The sequence below is a fragment of the Microtus oregoni genome, unplaced genomic scaffold, assembly GCF_018167655.1.
Source record: "Microtus oregoni isolate MIOR12 unplaced genomic scaffold, Mior012 000001F_ref0000356, whole genome shotgun sequence".
NCBI classification, from domain to species: domain Eukaryota; kingdom Metazoa; phylum Chordata; class Mammalia; order Rodentia; family Cricetidae; genus Microtus; species Microtus oregoni.
The window spans coordinates 24,094,188-24,106,971 of NW_024543060.1; the positions used below are offsets into that span (position 1 = coordinate 24,094,188).

A 12,784-nucleotide genomic window follows, 5' to 3' on the forward strand; every position below is an offset into this window, starting at 1 on the left:
TAATGATTGAAAGAGCAGCTTCGCCACATTACAATGCCTCCAATATCTAAACTAATGGTGACATTTTTTGTTTGTTTGTTTTACCATCTAAAATTGTTAGCTATTATGCCTGTAAATATAAAAGTCCTTAAATTCTGAGGAATATATAAATTTTAACTCATTTTGTATTTGGATATCATAACAAAAACAGGAAATTTTACAAGTTTATCAGCAGTGACCCTTAAAAATAAAACCAGATCAGTTTACAGTTTCATGACAAGTGAGTTCCAGATATAACTACTAGGGTGATTTCTCTTAACTGCTTCATCATCCTCAGAGATGCTGACGTGCCTCCATGAAGTCAGGAGAGTGGTTATAAAGACAACTGGAGCTGGTTGAACAGTGTCCACAGAAATGCACATCGTCCCGAAATCACAGAAGGTGAGCCTCATGGAAAAATGAAGTAATTCCGTAAAAAGTTACCTAGAGACTGAAGATTCCAAGCTGAGGATTAGCTACCCAGAAACAAGAAAAGGCAGCAACAAGGATAAAAGCAGAGCATGCAGTGACATGTCTACAGACCAGGGATCACTGCGGACTGCCAGCAGCCGCAAAAATACAGGAGAAAGCATGAGCTGGTTTCCCTTTGTCCCTTTCCAGGAAAATGGACTGTAGCAACTACCCTTACTTGGGATTTATATCTTGTAAATATGGGGGAGAATAAATTTGTTATTCATAGGCATTTAGCTATGGTGAACAGTTATGGTAACTCAGGGAAATTAATAAAAACATCAACTCAAGATTTGCAAATTCTCCAAACACAGATGGGTTTCTGAGGAACAGGTACAAATTTTGCCAGCGGCAACTTATCAATTCTAGGCGTCTTCTATTCAGCCCCTGATGTTACACATTACTTTGTCACCCAAGAGACACAGGAGACTGCCATAAATGTTTGTTCTATCCACAGTAGAAGTTTCTTTGTAAAATACAGATTTGCCATAGTAAGTTATAGTTTTGATTGCCCTATTTTGACATCTTTCATCTTCCTTGTTGGTAATTTCACATCCCATGCTGCAAACATAGGAGCAGTAAATAGTGCCTCACCGCCAGCAGCTTGAAGAAAGCTCTAAGACCTTGGCTGCCATTACAAATACTGTTCTGTCATTTGATCTTAGCTGTGGCTTATAGGTGACACTGACAGAACTCCTCTTGAAGCCACTTCAGATCTCTTGCTGGCCAAAAATCTGCACGCACTGTAAACTGTTAGTTTCTGGGGAAGATTAATGCTGTATTTATGCTACTTTCAGTCTGTTAACCTCCAAAAAGATGTAGAGGTCTTCGTGATGTAGTTTTCTTCTTCATCATCATCTATCAACCCAAGCAGCAGCGGATTCGGGAAATGTTCCTAGCTCAGTATCTCAAAAAGCAATCTTTAGCTCCAAGTAGTTCCTGCATGACCAGTGTTCTTCAATGTCACACTGCAGCATCTTCAATCCTTCCAATGATACTGGCCATACGGCTTTTGTTCCATCTGGCTGCTTTCCATGCAGTTTATATTTTGCACTATGAAATGATTACCCTAACAACTCATATCCAAGTTTCTATATAGTTAAAGCTATATAGATTCTCTGTGAAATCTGTGGGCAGGAATTAGATATATGGCCCCTTATCAATACACAGGGTTTGATGTTTTAATTTTATGAACACATTTTTTGGTACAGTACCCTGATCAAAAATCCAATGATTAACTTGGAAATGATCAAATTATATACTGTTGTGTTATTTTTAGATTTTTAAAACACAGTTATTGTAAAATTTAGATCACATTATGTTTAGCTAGTATAATAGCTAAAACACTAAAAGCAAATTATATTTTGAAAGTAAATTTATCTTTACCATATCTAGCTTTATTAATATACTCAAATACACTCATTAGATGTGTATAAAATTCTAGGGGTCCCAGGATACCTTTATGGACACAGCTTTTATCTGTTGATCTATCTGTAGAAACAGATAACAGCTCAGAAGTGATCTATATCTCCCTTTTGGTTTCTTTCAACAGATAATTCAGAGTATTCCCAACTGTCATCAATTACTTGCTTTAATTAAAATCACAAGTGTTATATCAGCAAGCAGAAATAAATAGAAGAGAAATATACATACAAATACAGTGAGTAAAATAAAAATACAAAAACAAACTTGACATACTTCATCAAAAATGAAGGCAAGCTAAAAGAAAACCAAAGAGATGCCAATCAGTCTCCTCCACACTAAATGTATGTGAGTGTTCCTAAATATATTTATTTGGAATGTTTTCATATTTCACTGTGTATCTATTCATTTAAATATCAAGTCTAGTAAAAAAATCAAAGATTTTTTGCATTTTTTTACAAGCGTGATAACTGATAGTATGTAGAGGGACTTCCCCATCATAAACTGTTTACTAGAGAGCTCTGAATATTTGTAACTGCTTTTAGATCTAATGCGACAAGATAAAAAGATTCAGTGTGTGCAACTGTGTCCTATGGGCAAAAATCTCCAAACAAAGAAACAATAAGACTCCTTGAGTAGAGTAGCTATCACAACAATACACCAGTTAGCTAACATTTTGCTATTGTCTCATAATTCTAGAACACATTCATGTGGCCATAGCCTTGTTTCTCTGAAGCCACTGACCTTAGCCCGCAGGGGTCCATCTAGTATGTCAATATGGGTGATCTTTTGTGCATAGTGCTGCCAGGGAGATAGTAAACTAACTTCCCCTATTCTCATGGGGCAGAAGTTGGGTTACACCAAGGTACAGTAAGGCATAGCACAATTTTCATTTTAATCAAAGAAATCACATACCCCAAAACAGTCAAGCTCAGAACCACTGGAGCAGAGTCAACATAAAACTTATAAAGCACATGATTCAGGCTTTAAAAGCTCAAGTAGTTTCCCTCTGTACCACTGACAATGCCATAAAACCAGTATCTCTTCTCATGACGTTCTAAAATTAAATCATGCTTAATATGTTCAACATAAATTAACAGAATTGCTTATTGAGTAAATGCACCCTTGTAGAGATAGAAATGTATAAAATAAATGTATGTCATCAAAGTCTAATACTGTACAATATGAAACATCAATGAGTTATATATGTCACTCCAAATATAAAGTTCCAATACATAAATCACCTCTAAAACTTACTCTTTTCAATGAACAGTGTTAGCTGAGTGGTTAACTCTGCTCTGGGGTGATAGAAAATGACACTGACCTAATTATTAATACCTAACATCACAAAATGTATCTGCCTTCTGACAAAATTTGTCATTTTGGGGAGGTAACAACTCAACGTTCATGTATGTCTTTAGACATATGCCGTATGCTGGCTACAGAAGATGGATGTGAAATTTTCAGACACGATGCAGTTTCCAGGTGGCAGCCACCTGGAAATTAAGTGTTCTAAGTGCTCACAGTAGGTGAATAAAAGATAAACATTTGGTATTTAGTAAGGCATTTATCATAAAATGTTGGAAATGCATGAGGAACCAGAGAGTAGGAGATATATTTAGCAGACAACAATTTGGGTCAGATGGAGGAATTACTAGTTAGAAGCAGACTGATAGAGGCTTAGAAGCAGAAAGTATATTAAATAAGATGAAAAGAAATCAAATATGACACATCAAGGAATCCTTTTAAGTGGTAAGAATACAGGTAAAGAAAAAATTAGAAGTGTGACTTCCATGAACCCACTTGATAATATACAGAAGGCTACTTCATCTGAGAATAGAGCTTCAATGAGTAAATTCCATTTTCAAAAACCCAGGGACAATCTGGAGTAGAGTAGTTTTAAGGATTCCCGGGACATTTATGAAATTATCCTTAAGGGAAAAGTCAAATGTTCACATACTATTGTGAGCTTAAAAAGAGCCACCAAAGAGAGCATGTCATTAACTATAAGGTGGCTAATGAAGAGAAGTCTAGACAAACACTCCAGGCCTTACCTCTCATGGGTTCAACAGGCCAAACTGTATGTACTGAATTGCTGAAGGCCATAAAGAAAACAAATAAGGGGGGACAAATCCAAAGAAAGTGAACCAAAAGTGCTCTCAAGCAAACGATTTGGGAGGAGACATTAAAAGCGGCATGCTCTATCATGGCCCACTATGATCGTCACACCTGTTTGAGATTCAGAAGAGAACAGTAAAAGTTGTGGGAGGCACAAATGTAAGCAGAGATGGAAAGTCTAAAAAGTAAATTTGTAAGTCATTGCAAATGATGGCTTTTATGTCCTTGGGGATGGCAAAGATAACCTCAGGAGAAGTTCTATGAAGGGAGAAACACAGGAGCTCAATATAGAGAGAAATCTCAAAGAAAAGGAAGGAAAACAGTTTACAGGTGAGGGAGAAGACTGGTGGGGTCCACATCAGCCTGTTTTACATAGGCTGCACTGAAAGAAGTCGGAGGACGTACACTGCACCAATGCCATAACACAGTTCTGATACAGTCATCACTAAGTACAGCCTTGCTGAATGAATGAATGAACCAGGATGTCATTTGTATAAGTGAGAGTTGGCAAGGAAGAAACGGACCACTATATAAGACAGTTATGAAGGCCCTCAAAAAAGGCTGACCAACATAATGTTATAGACTGACCACGTTTTTTTTTATCTTACTAGTTTTCACCATGCGTATGTGTGTGACAGTGTGGGTATATGCCTGTGTGGGCCGGATGAGAGCAAAAGCTCCACTGAAGTTGGATTTACAGGGGTTTAGCTGCCCAGGGGAAGAGGATGTAACCAGTAAACCATCTTCCTAGCCTCACCTGAGTTCCAATTTAACCTTTCTTCCCAAGAAACAAACAAAAGATCTGTCACTTTCTGCACATTAATAATTATTCCAATTTTACAGATTTCTAGTAGGTAGTAAACAAAACCTTCAAAGGCTAAATTAATTTTAATTATGTAGACAAGAAAAAATGTATCCAACCCTTAGAATTCCACAAAAGAAAGAAAATCTACCATGGTATACAGAAATACAATAATGAACCAAAATATTTTCAGTGAAACACAACAGAAAAGCCATAAGCCATTATTTCTTAGAAAAGAAGCATCCTAATGAAGTAGATTTTTGAAAATTGTCAGTCGGGTAAGCTCATTAGTTGCACTGAAAGTCCCCCTGCTGATCTAGGAGTACCTAATGACCAGGATTTGTTAGGGCTCAAAAACAAAGGTACTTTTTAATTCATGTGATAGCTCACTGAGGATGTTTCAAAAGTGGAAACTTTAAATGACGATACGTAAGAACACTCAATTCTCCAAAGCATACACAGACTTATTTCATCTAAAATATTACCTTTACTCCTCTAATATTTCCTTCATTATTTGGATCATATAATGAAAAGGAAATTATGCTTAACAATCATCTATACTATTAAAAAGCATTATTCCAAACATGAAGTTTGCTGCTCCCAGTGAAACATATTAGCAGTATCTGCTGACCCTTGCACACTCATGCCTTTGCTGTAACAGATGGAAACCAAATGCCCCAAGGCCCCTGAATGCCCCCTGGAACACCAAGAAGGAAAACAAACAGAACAAGCAAATTACTAGCTTAGAACTCTGCAAGTCTTAATGCAAACTAAATAGATTTTAAAAGAACAGAATGTAAGAATATTTACATAGAATTAAAAGTATATTAAATGAGTCAAAATAGGTGGTATTCAAAACTTTAATTTATACCCAAAAACTGCTAGAAGGAAAATGATAGGAAGTTTTTAAGGTACAAATTGAATCAGTCCTAGTTCATATTTGTAGTCCTAGCATCCCGGAAGGTAAAATAGCAAAACTGCTTCAAGATGCAGGCCAAGTTGGGAAGCAAAGTTCTTTCAAAGACAATCTGGGCTATGTTGGCAGACCTTATTTAAACTTCGTATGGCCTCTAAGAAGCATTTAATAAGAATTATGAAGCGAGGAAATGGATACAATCTTGTAGTCTCTGCACTGTGGATGCAGAGATAAGGGGATCATGCTGGGCATAACTATTAGTGAATAAATAAATTTGCAACTTTAAGGGAATGGTGACTGGTAAAAAATTCCAACTCATTATCTAAAGGTACTAGCACAGATTCTTCTTATCTACACAATCATCTTTGCAACAGTAAAAGAACCCAACTGTATTTCAAGGGCTTTTGTGCCACTTCTAGACACTAATATGCTACTTACAAATGCAATGATCGTTCACCAAGACTCCCAATTTCAAGTTCACATATTTTGACATTAGCAAACATATTCCAAAATATCAAAAAAAATCTCACCTTAAGAAAATTATTTTCCTTGACTTAATGGTTTAATTGTGCTTTTTAGATTACCAAGAATTTTTTAAATGTTTCTCATTTGTTTATTTCCAAGTCTCTGTCTCATAATGTCCAAGAAAATAATGTGAACGCTTGTCTCTTCTCAAACTACATTTAGACATATAAGTGTGTACATCATTCTATATCTATCTGAAAATTTTCTTATATCAAAGCCATTTAAAGTAAGATAGGGGCAAAACAAATAATTTAATATTATTACAACTGAGTTGTAAAAAGTCTAATGTGGCAACCAAAAATCCAGATGATCAATTTATAAAAAGCCATTTGAAATACATATTTCAAAGAAACATATATCATGGTAAAATTATAAAGGACATCTCATCCAATCCCATTTCTCTTTGCAAGTAAAATCCTAAAATTGCCACTTTACAGCAAATGAAAAATTTAAGGTACAGGGAATAATAAACATATTTGATATATTGTATTTAATGCAGAAAAAAAATAAATTTCCTTCTTCAGGATCATAGATTCCAGTATAAAAAAAAGAATAAAAGAGTTCATACACAAAACATGATTTGATATTATTATTACTAAGGTTAACACAAAAAGAATACAGCTATCACACCACTGTGAACGAGTTGTGTTCTAAAACATTCATAACTTAGTTATTGTGAGATAAGTAGGTGCTTGGATAGAAAAAATATCTATGTTAAATATAAGTGAAAACTGCACGTTTTATGGTGGCCAAATTTTTAAAATTTAAATCAGATTAAAATAAAGTGTTAGTAACAGGTTCTATCTGAACTCTTAACACCCTGTTTAAGGTTGTAGCAGGGCTTATAACCAGGTAAGCAATTTATGTAGTAGGAGAGATTAACTGGAAGACTAATATCTAGTAGTACAACAAAAGAATCCTTAATTCCTTTACACAGATTTGAAACTTGGGCAAAAGGAAGACACTCATTTCGGTATGCAATAGTGCTTGGGAATGCCACTTGGTACTTATTAATGGCATAGGATTAGGAAGCATTGCCGAAGTCAAGAGTAAGAAACTAAACAGGAGAGGGTAGGCAGGCATCCATGAAGTTTAATCTACAATGGAGAGCACTTCAAACATCTTAGTGTCTACCCAAATCAATACATATTCTTAATCATGAAAACTCAGAGCCCATAATGTCTTTTCAAATCACCATATTTCATATGAAACCACTATAACAAAAGAGATAATATGTGCAGATACAAAGCATTATTTTCTCTTAGAACTGAAGACCAGAACAAAGACATATATAGTTCTAAATCAAACCACAAACCTCTACTAGCTTTGTCTAAGTGTGCCAAATCGTCAACAAAGTGCAGGATGTCCGGGTGCTTTTCTTCACATACATCCACCAGGAAATGAAGGAGTGTTGTTTTCTGATCTGCTGATTTTATGTCCTTTAGCTAAATGAATGAGAAAGGGAAAAAAAACAAAGTATTTTAATAATTAATTGAGTCATGTAACACACTGCTCTAGATCAGAAGTTGGTTGGAAAACTTATTTCAGTTCTGCAAGTATTTGAATATTTTTAAAAATTTTTTATTTAAAAGTATTTTTTTTCATTTTACGTACTGACCACAGTTTCCCCTCCCTTAAACTGAATACCTTTTATTTGATATTGTTTTAAAACTATTAACATTTGTAATAAAGGAGAAATAACTTCAAAGCAATCTAGTATGCAATCGTTTGTGGGGGAAAAATGAAATGTCTAGGAAAATAGAATAACCTATATACCTAGATAACAGTTGAACCTAAAATAATGTGGGTGGTTCATGTTTACAGCTTGGCATGCATTCAGACTGCCTACTACACACTGTAGGAATTTAACGTAGATACAATGACAAAGTAGTGTTTCTTTAAAAGCTGTTTCATTTTTTGAAAAAGAAAAACAGTGTACCTGCCTTGGTGTGACAGATACTATAGTAAAAACAGTTCACAATGAATATCTCGGAGACTTTGACAGCTGAGAGGAACCATTGAAAACTAGTAGCTGAATAGGCTTAGGAAAGAGTATGAGAAAATCCCCAAGAACAGGCAGAGGGAGCAGCATCTTTAAAGCACTTCCAAGGAATGGACTTGCCTGTCCCCCATGGGTTGAAATCTAGAAGCTTGATCTTCAGTTTGTGATGCGAATGCGGGGGGAGGAGGTGCTGTGGTGGTGGTGAATCAGTAAACCTCAGACATTTCTCCTGTGACCCCTCGCTACTTCTCACATGATGACAACCCTGAGCTCAACTAGGCTCCAAGCACACGTGCCCACACATGCCCTAGGATTGCTATCTGCCACGATGCAATCTAGCACATAGAAGACTTTCAAGAACTGAGCCCAGGCAGAAAAATGCCCTAGAACCTCCAAATTCTGAGATAAAACCTGTTTGGAAAACCTGTACTAGATAACACAGCAACGCAAAGCTGATAAATACAAGGAAAACGTGGAGTGGGTTAAGTAACAGCAAATTAAAAATGTATATGTGTTGGGGGATGCAAGTAGGGTCAATGGAAAGATACAAATCTGGAAAATCACAGAAAATAAAAAAAAAATATGCCACATAATGGAAATAACCTGTCCTTAAGAAATGAAAGTTATAAAATTAGAGAGAGATGATCACATAAACGCTTAGACCCTTCCCTGTAGTGAGGCAGGATAAAAGAATAGAGCGAAGGAAACAACAGAACTACAGAGGCTAACAGTTAAGAGAAGTGGGAATAATCCAGGCAGGAAAACAGGAGAGCCTGCACTGAGGATGGAGCTGGCTGGGGACTAGACAGGGTGGGCTGGTAATTCAGGTGACACTGCTCATGGAGACAGGACAGAAGTAGACAGAGAAGAAAATGCTTCAGTTTTGGGCAAAAAGAATTAGAAAATTTAAGTAATTCGCAAATCGCAGTGTCCTGACGTGGTGGACACGACATAAAGAGTGCCTCTGAATCTACTGGTTTGCTTTCATGGAGACCTTTGAGTTGTTGCTCCTGTTTTTCCTTAGGAAATTTTAAGACAACAGTTATGCAGTATTTATATTTAGGTTCTCATGTTACACACATACACATGTATATAAACAATGAAATAAATGAGTCGTATCCTCCCTAAGAACAAACTTTTCAGTTAATACTATCCCTGTGGAGAAGGCTGTCAGACCTTGTAAGAACACACTGGTCTTGGAAAAATTTGTGAGCTTCTTGCTTCCAAAATTGTACAAGATATACAGAATGAGGGAAAAGCAAAGAAAATGGAAAATAGTAACAGGCACAGGACGGAGTTGACAAGGCTTGGCAATCCGTGCCTGAAAGGAGCAAAGATTTCAATCAGGAATTAGAAGTGACCTAGCCCAGGCTTTGTTCAGGGATTGGGTCTCTGAATTTTTGGCAAGGAGACTGGCATTAAGACCAAGTAAAATGATGTTCTGACATGGAACGCTAGCACTGAGCTCTCATTCAAAAAGGATGCATATGTAAAGAACACATCAACCAAAAAAAAAAAAAAAAACACTCCTCTCATGTTAGAAAAGAAAGGAATACAGACCTGGAGATTGTAGTCTAAGGTGTGAGATCAATGCTGCTTCTTTTCCAACAATTCACCACTTTACAAGAGGTAGGTGTGTGTGTGTGTGTGTTCCCTCAGGCCTCTCTCTTTATTTCCATTATGATTTGTCTGACTTTTGTTTGCTCATTAGTTTGTTTTCTAAATATAGAAAGCACAGAGTGTTGGGTGGGTATGGAGATGAGAGGATCTGAGAGGATTTGGGTGGAAGGGAAATCATGATAAGAATATATTATACAAAAATTATTTTCATTAAAAATAAAGACAAAAAAAATAAAAATATTCAGGAGTAGTCACTAGTAGTAGCTACAGTGGGCAGTGGAAGATACAGGATCAGTGTCACCACAGATGAGAAAATGGAGTACTAGGTTAGTCATCTGACAGTCTGACATGGATACACATATGGAAGACTCAGAGGCTATAATGGCTTACTGAAAATACAGCTCAAACAGTAGAGTCTTTGCTTAGTATATTCACAGTCCTGAGTTCTGACTTCGGTATGCTAATGTACACAAACACAGATAGACACACAGACACGCACATATACACATACCACACCACCAAAACCTTAGAATGTTCCAACAGACATCTACTTGTTACTTAATACCTTCAGTAATGCACAGAGACTTCATGCCATCTAGAAGAAAATTTCAAAAGTACTCTTTAAAGGCCAATTATGACACAATCGTCACTAACATATGTGAGTGACCTCCTAATGGGAAGCATGCCCTTAAGTTAGCAGCCCAGGGCAAGTTATTAGACCTTAGTTTGCACACAGGGAACATTAAAATATGGAACAAAACATAAAAAGGGAACTCTAAACTCATGCTCCATTCCATACTCAGTAAACATAAGAATGGGTTGCAAGTATATCTAGAAAAACAACAAGATTAATACAAAACAAGTAGAATACAAATAAAGAGATCCAAATATATTCAGTTTAAAAGTTAAGTTTGCATGCATGGGTCAGTTTCAGTTTGTAGACACAAGCCACAAACAATAATCTGATTTGTAACTTACTTATACCTCTATTCCATTCACACAGTCCTCTCAGAAGTGAAAGCCAGCTCAGACAGTAAGCTTGCCCCTATGTGTGTGCTGCATTAAAACATTACTCAACTTAAAAAATAAAACACTGTAGTACCTAAGTTCCCCTATTTTTACATATTTTACTACTTGGGCATATTGTTCCTACACTGAACTCTGAGTCACCTACTGTGGTAAGTGCCCGTCCTTCCATTCTATACACCTTTTGAGAAACCAAGTGACATCCTGTGTGGAAAGCTGAGTAGGACAAAACATAACTGACTTCTATAATATGCAGAAACTTAATACAGTTTTTCAAAATTCTTATGATGCAATCATCCAGTAACTACTAGGATTAATATCTTAAGAAATCTGTCAGGAAACCAAAATCCACTGGATCAATCTCCACATTTACTGATGAGTGGTAAGAATAAAGATTTGGGGTTCTATGATACAATATAGGTTGTAGCATCTTCAAATCAAATAAATCCAAAGTATTTAGGTCTAACATTGCTTGTTTGGTGGTATAGAAAGGTCCTTTTGTATTTGTGTTGCTTTCATTGGTTGGATAAAGAAACTGCCTTGGCCTTTTGATAGGGCAGCCCTTAGGTGGACGGTGTAGACAGAACAGAATGCTGGGAAGAAGGGAAGTGTGGCAGAGGCCATGAATCTCCGGCCTAAGACGGATGTAGGTTAGAATCTTGCCAGTAAGCCAGAGTCACGTGGTGATACACAGATTTAATAGAAATGGGTTAAACAAGATGTGAGAGTTAGCCAATGAGAGGCTAGAGCTAAAAGGCCAGGCAGTAATTTAATTAATACAATTTCTGTGTGGTTATTTTGGGGGTTAAGCTAGCTGGGCAGGATGGAATAAACAGTTTGATGACAATATAAAGGCAACACACTGAGGAAAGGTGACACTTTCAGAGGCCACTGATAAAAATAAAGTGAATATCAAGCTATATCAAATATTAAGCAGTGGCAATCTAATATTAGACAGCAGAGCTAATGAATGCTAAGGAAGAACCCAAGCCAACTATCTCTCTTGATCTGGGATTCAATTATTTTGAGACTTACAAAAAAAGAATCATTGAAAACTTCCAAGTGGATTTGAAACAAGCTTAGTAAATGAAAGGTCCAGCTAGGAAGCTTCTGGTGACTATCTAGGGCTGTCACGGTGTCCTTCCTGCTAAAATGATTGTTCTCTCTCATGAATCATGGGAAAGAACGAATTGTAAAGTGAAGCCTTAAAAAAAAATCACAAAAGAATAATAAAATGCATTTAGTAACTGTGTGTGTGTGTGTGTGTGTGTGTGTGTGTGTGTGTGAGAGAGAGAGAGAGGGGGGGGGGGAATTTAAAATTTTGACAAACATTAACTATAAAAGGTGCATTCTGTTTTTAGCAACCACTTTGTAATCAGTGATTGAGTTAGAAGTAAAATTGAGAGACAGTGTTAATTTTGTTGAAATGAAAAATAACTTAAGCACCCTTTGTAATGGTAGTTATTAGAAAGAAAATGAAATGAAATTTCATTCGGGATAATGTTCATATTAAAAATGGTTTATTTAAATCTTAACAGACATTTCTTGACAGGATTTCCTTCTGCATGATTGTCAAGAGACTTATCTGACAGATAGTAATCATCATTGCTAAACAGAATTCCTTATTCATGGATTGTTTCTTTAATGTACATTTAATGTGGCATAGATGTCAAATAAACAAAAAGATGGATGGAGTTTCTCTAACCACTCTGTTCAATCCAGACAAAATAATGTTAAAAACAGACCCAGTAATAAATCATGGCCTGCCTGTCAATCTGCAGTAGGACTCACTTGCAGTGCCAATGCAAGGTTTTGGAACGTTTTAAAGGTGTTCAACACAAATTTGGATGACATTTAAAGAATA

The 12,784-nt window shown here is 36.3% G+C and overlaps 1 protein-coding gene across 3 annotated transcripts in view; it reads right to left on the reverse strand.

Annotated features, from left to right (window-relative positions):
* Diaph3 (diaphanous related formin 3) overlaps positions 1-12,784 on the reverse strand; it is a 459,276-nt gene that overhangs the window by 181,802 nt on the left and 264,690 nt on the right. For all 3 annotated transcript variants that reach the window (XM_041667741.1, XM_041667734.1, XM_041667725.1), the window contains one exon: positions 7,588-7,717. In XM_041667741.1, the coding sequence (XP_041523675.1) occupies positions 7,588-7,717 (130 nt within the window). The remainder of the gene's footprint in view (positions 1-7,587; positions 7,718-12,784) is intronic.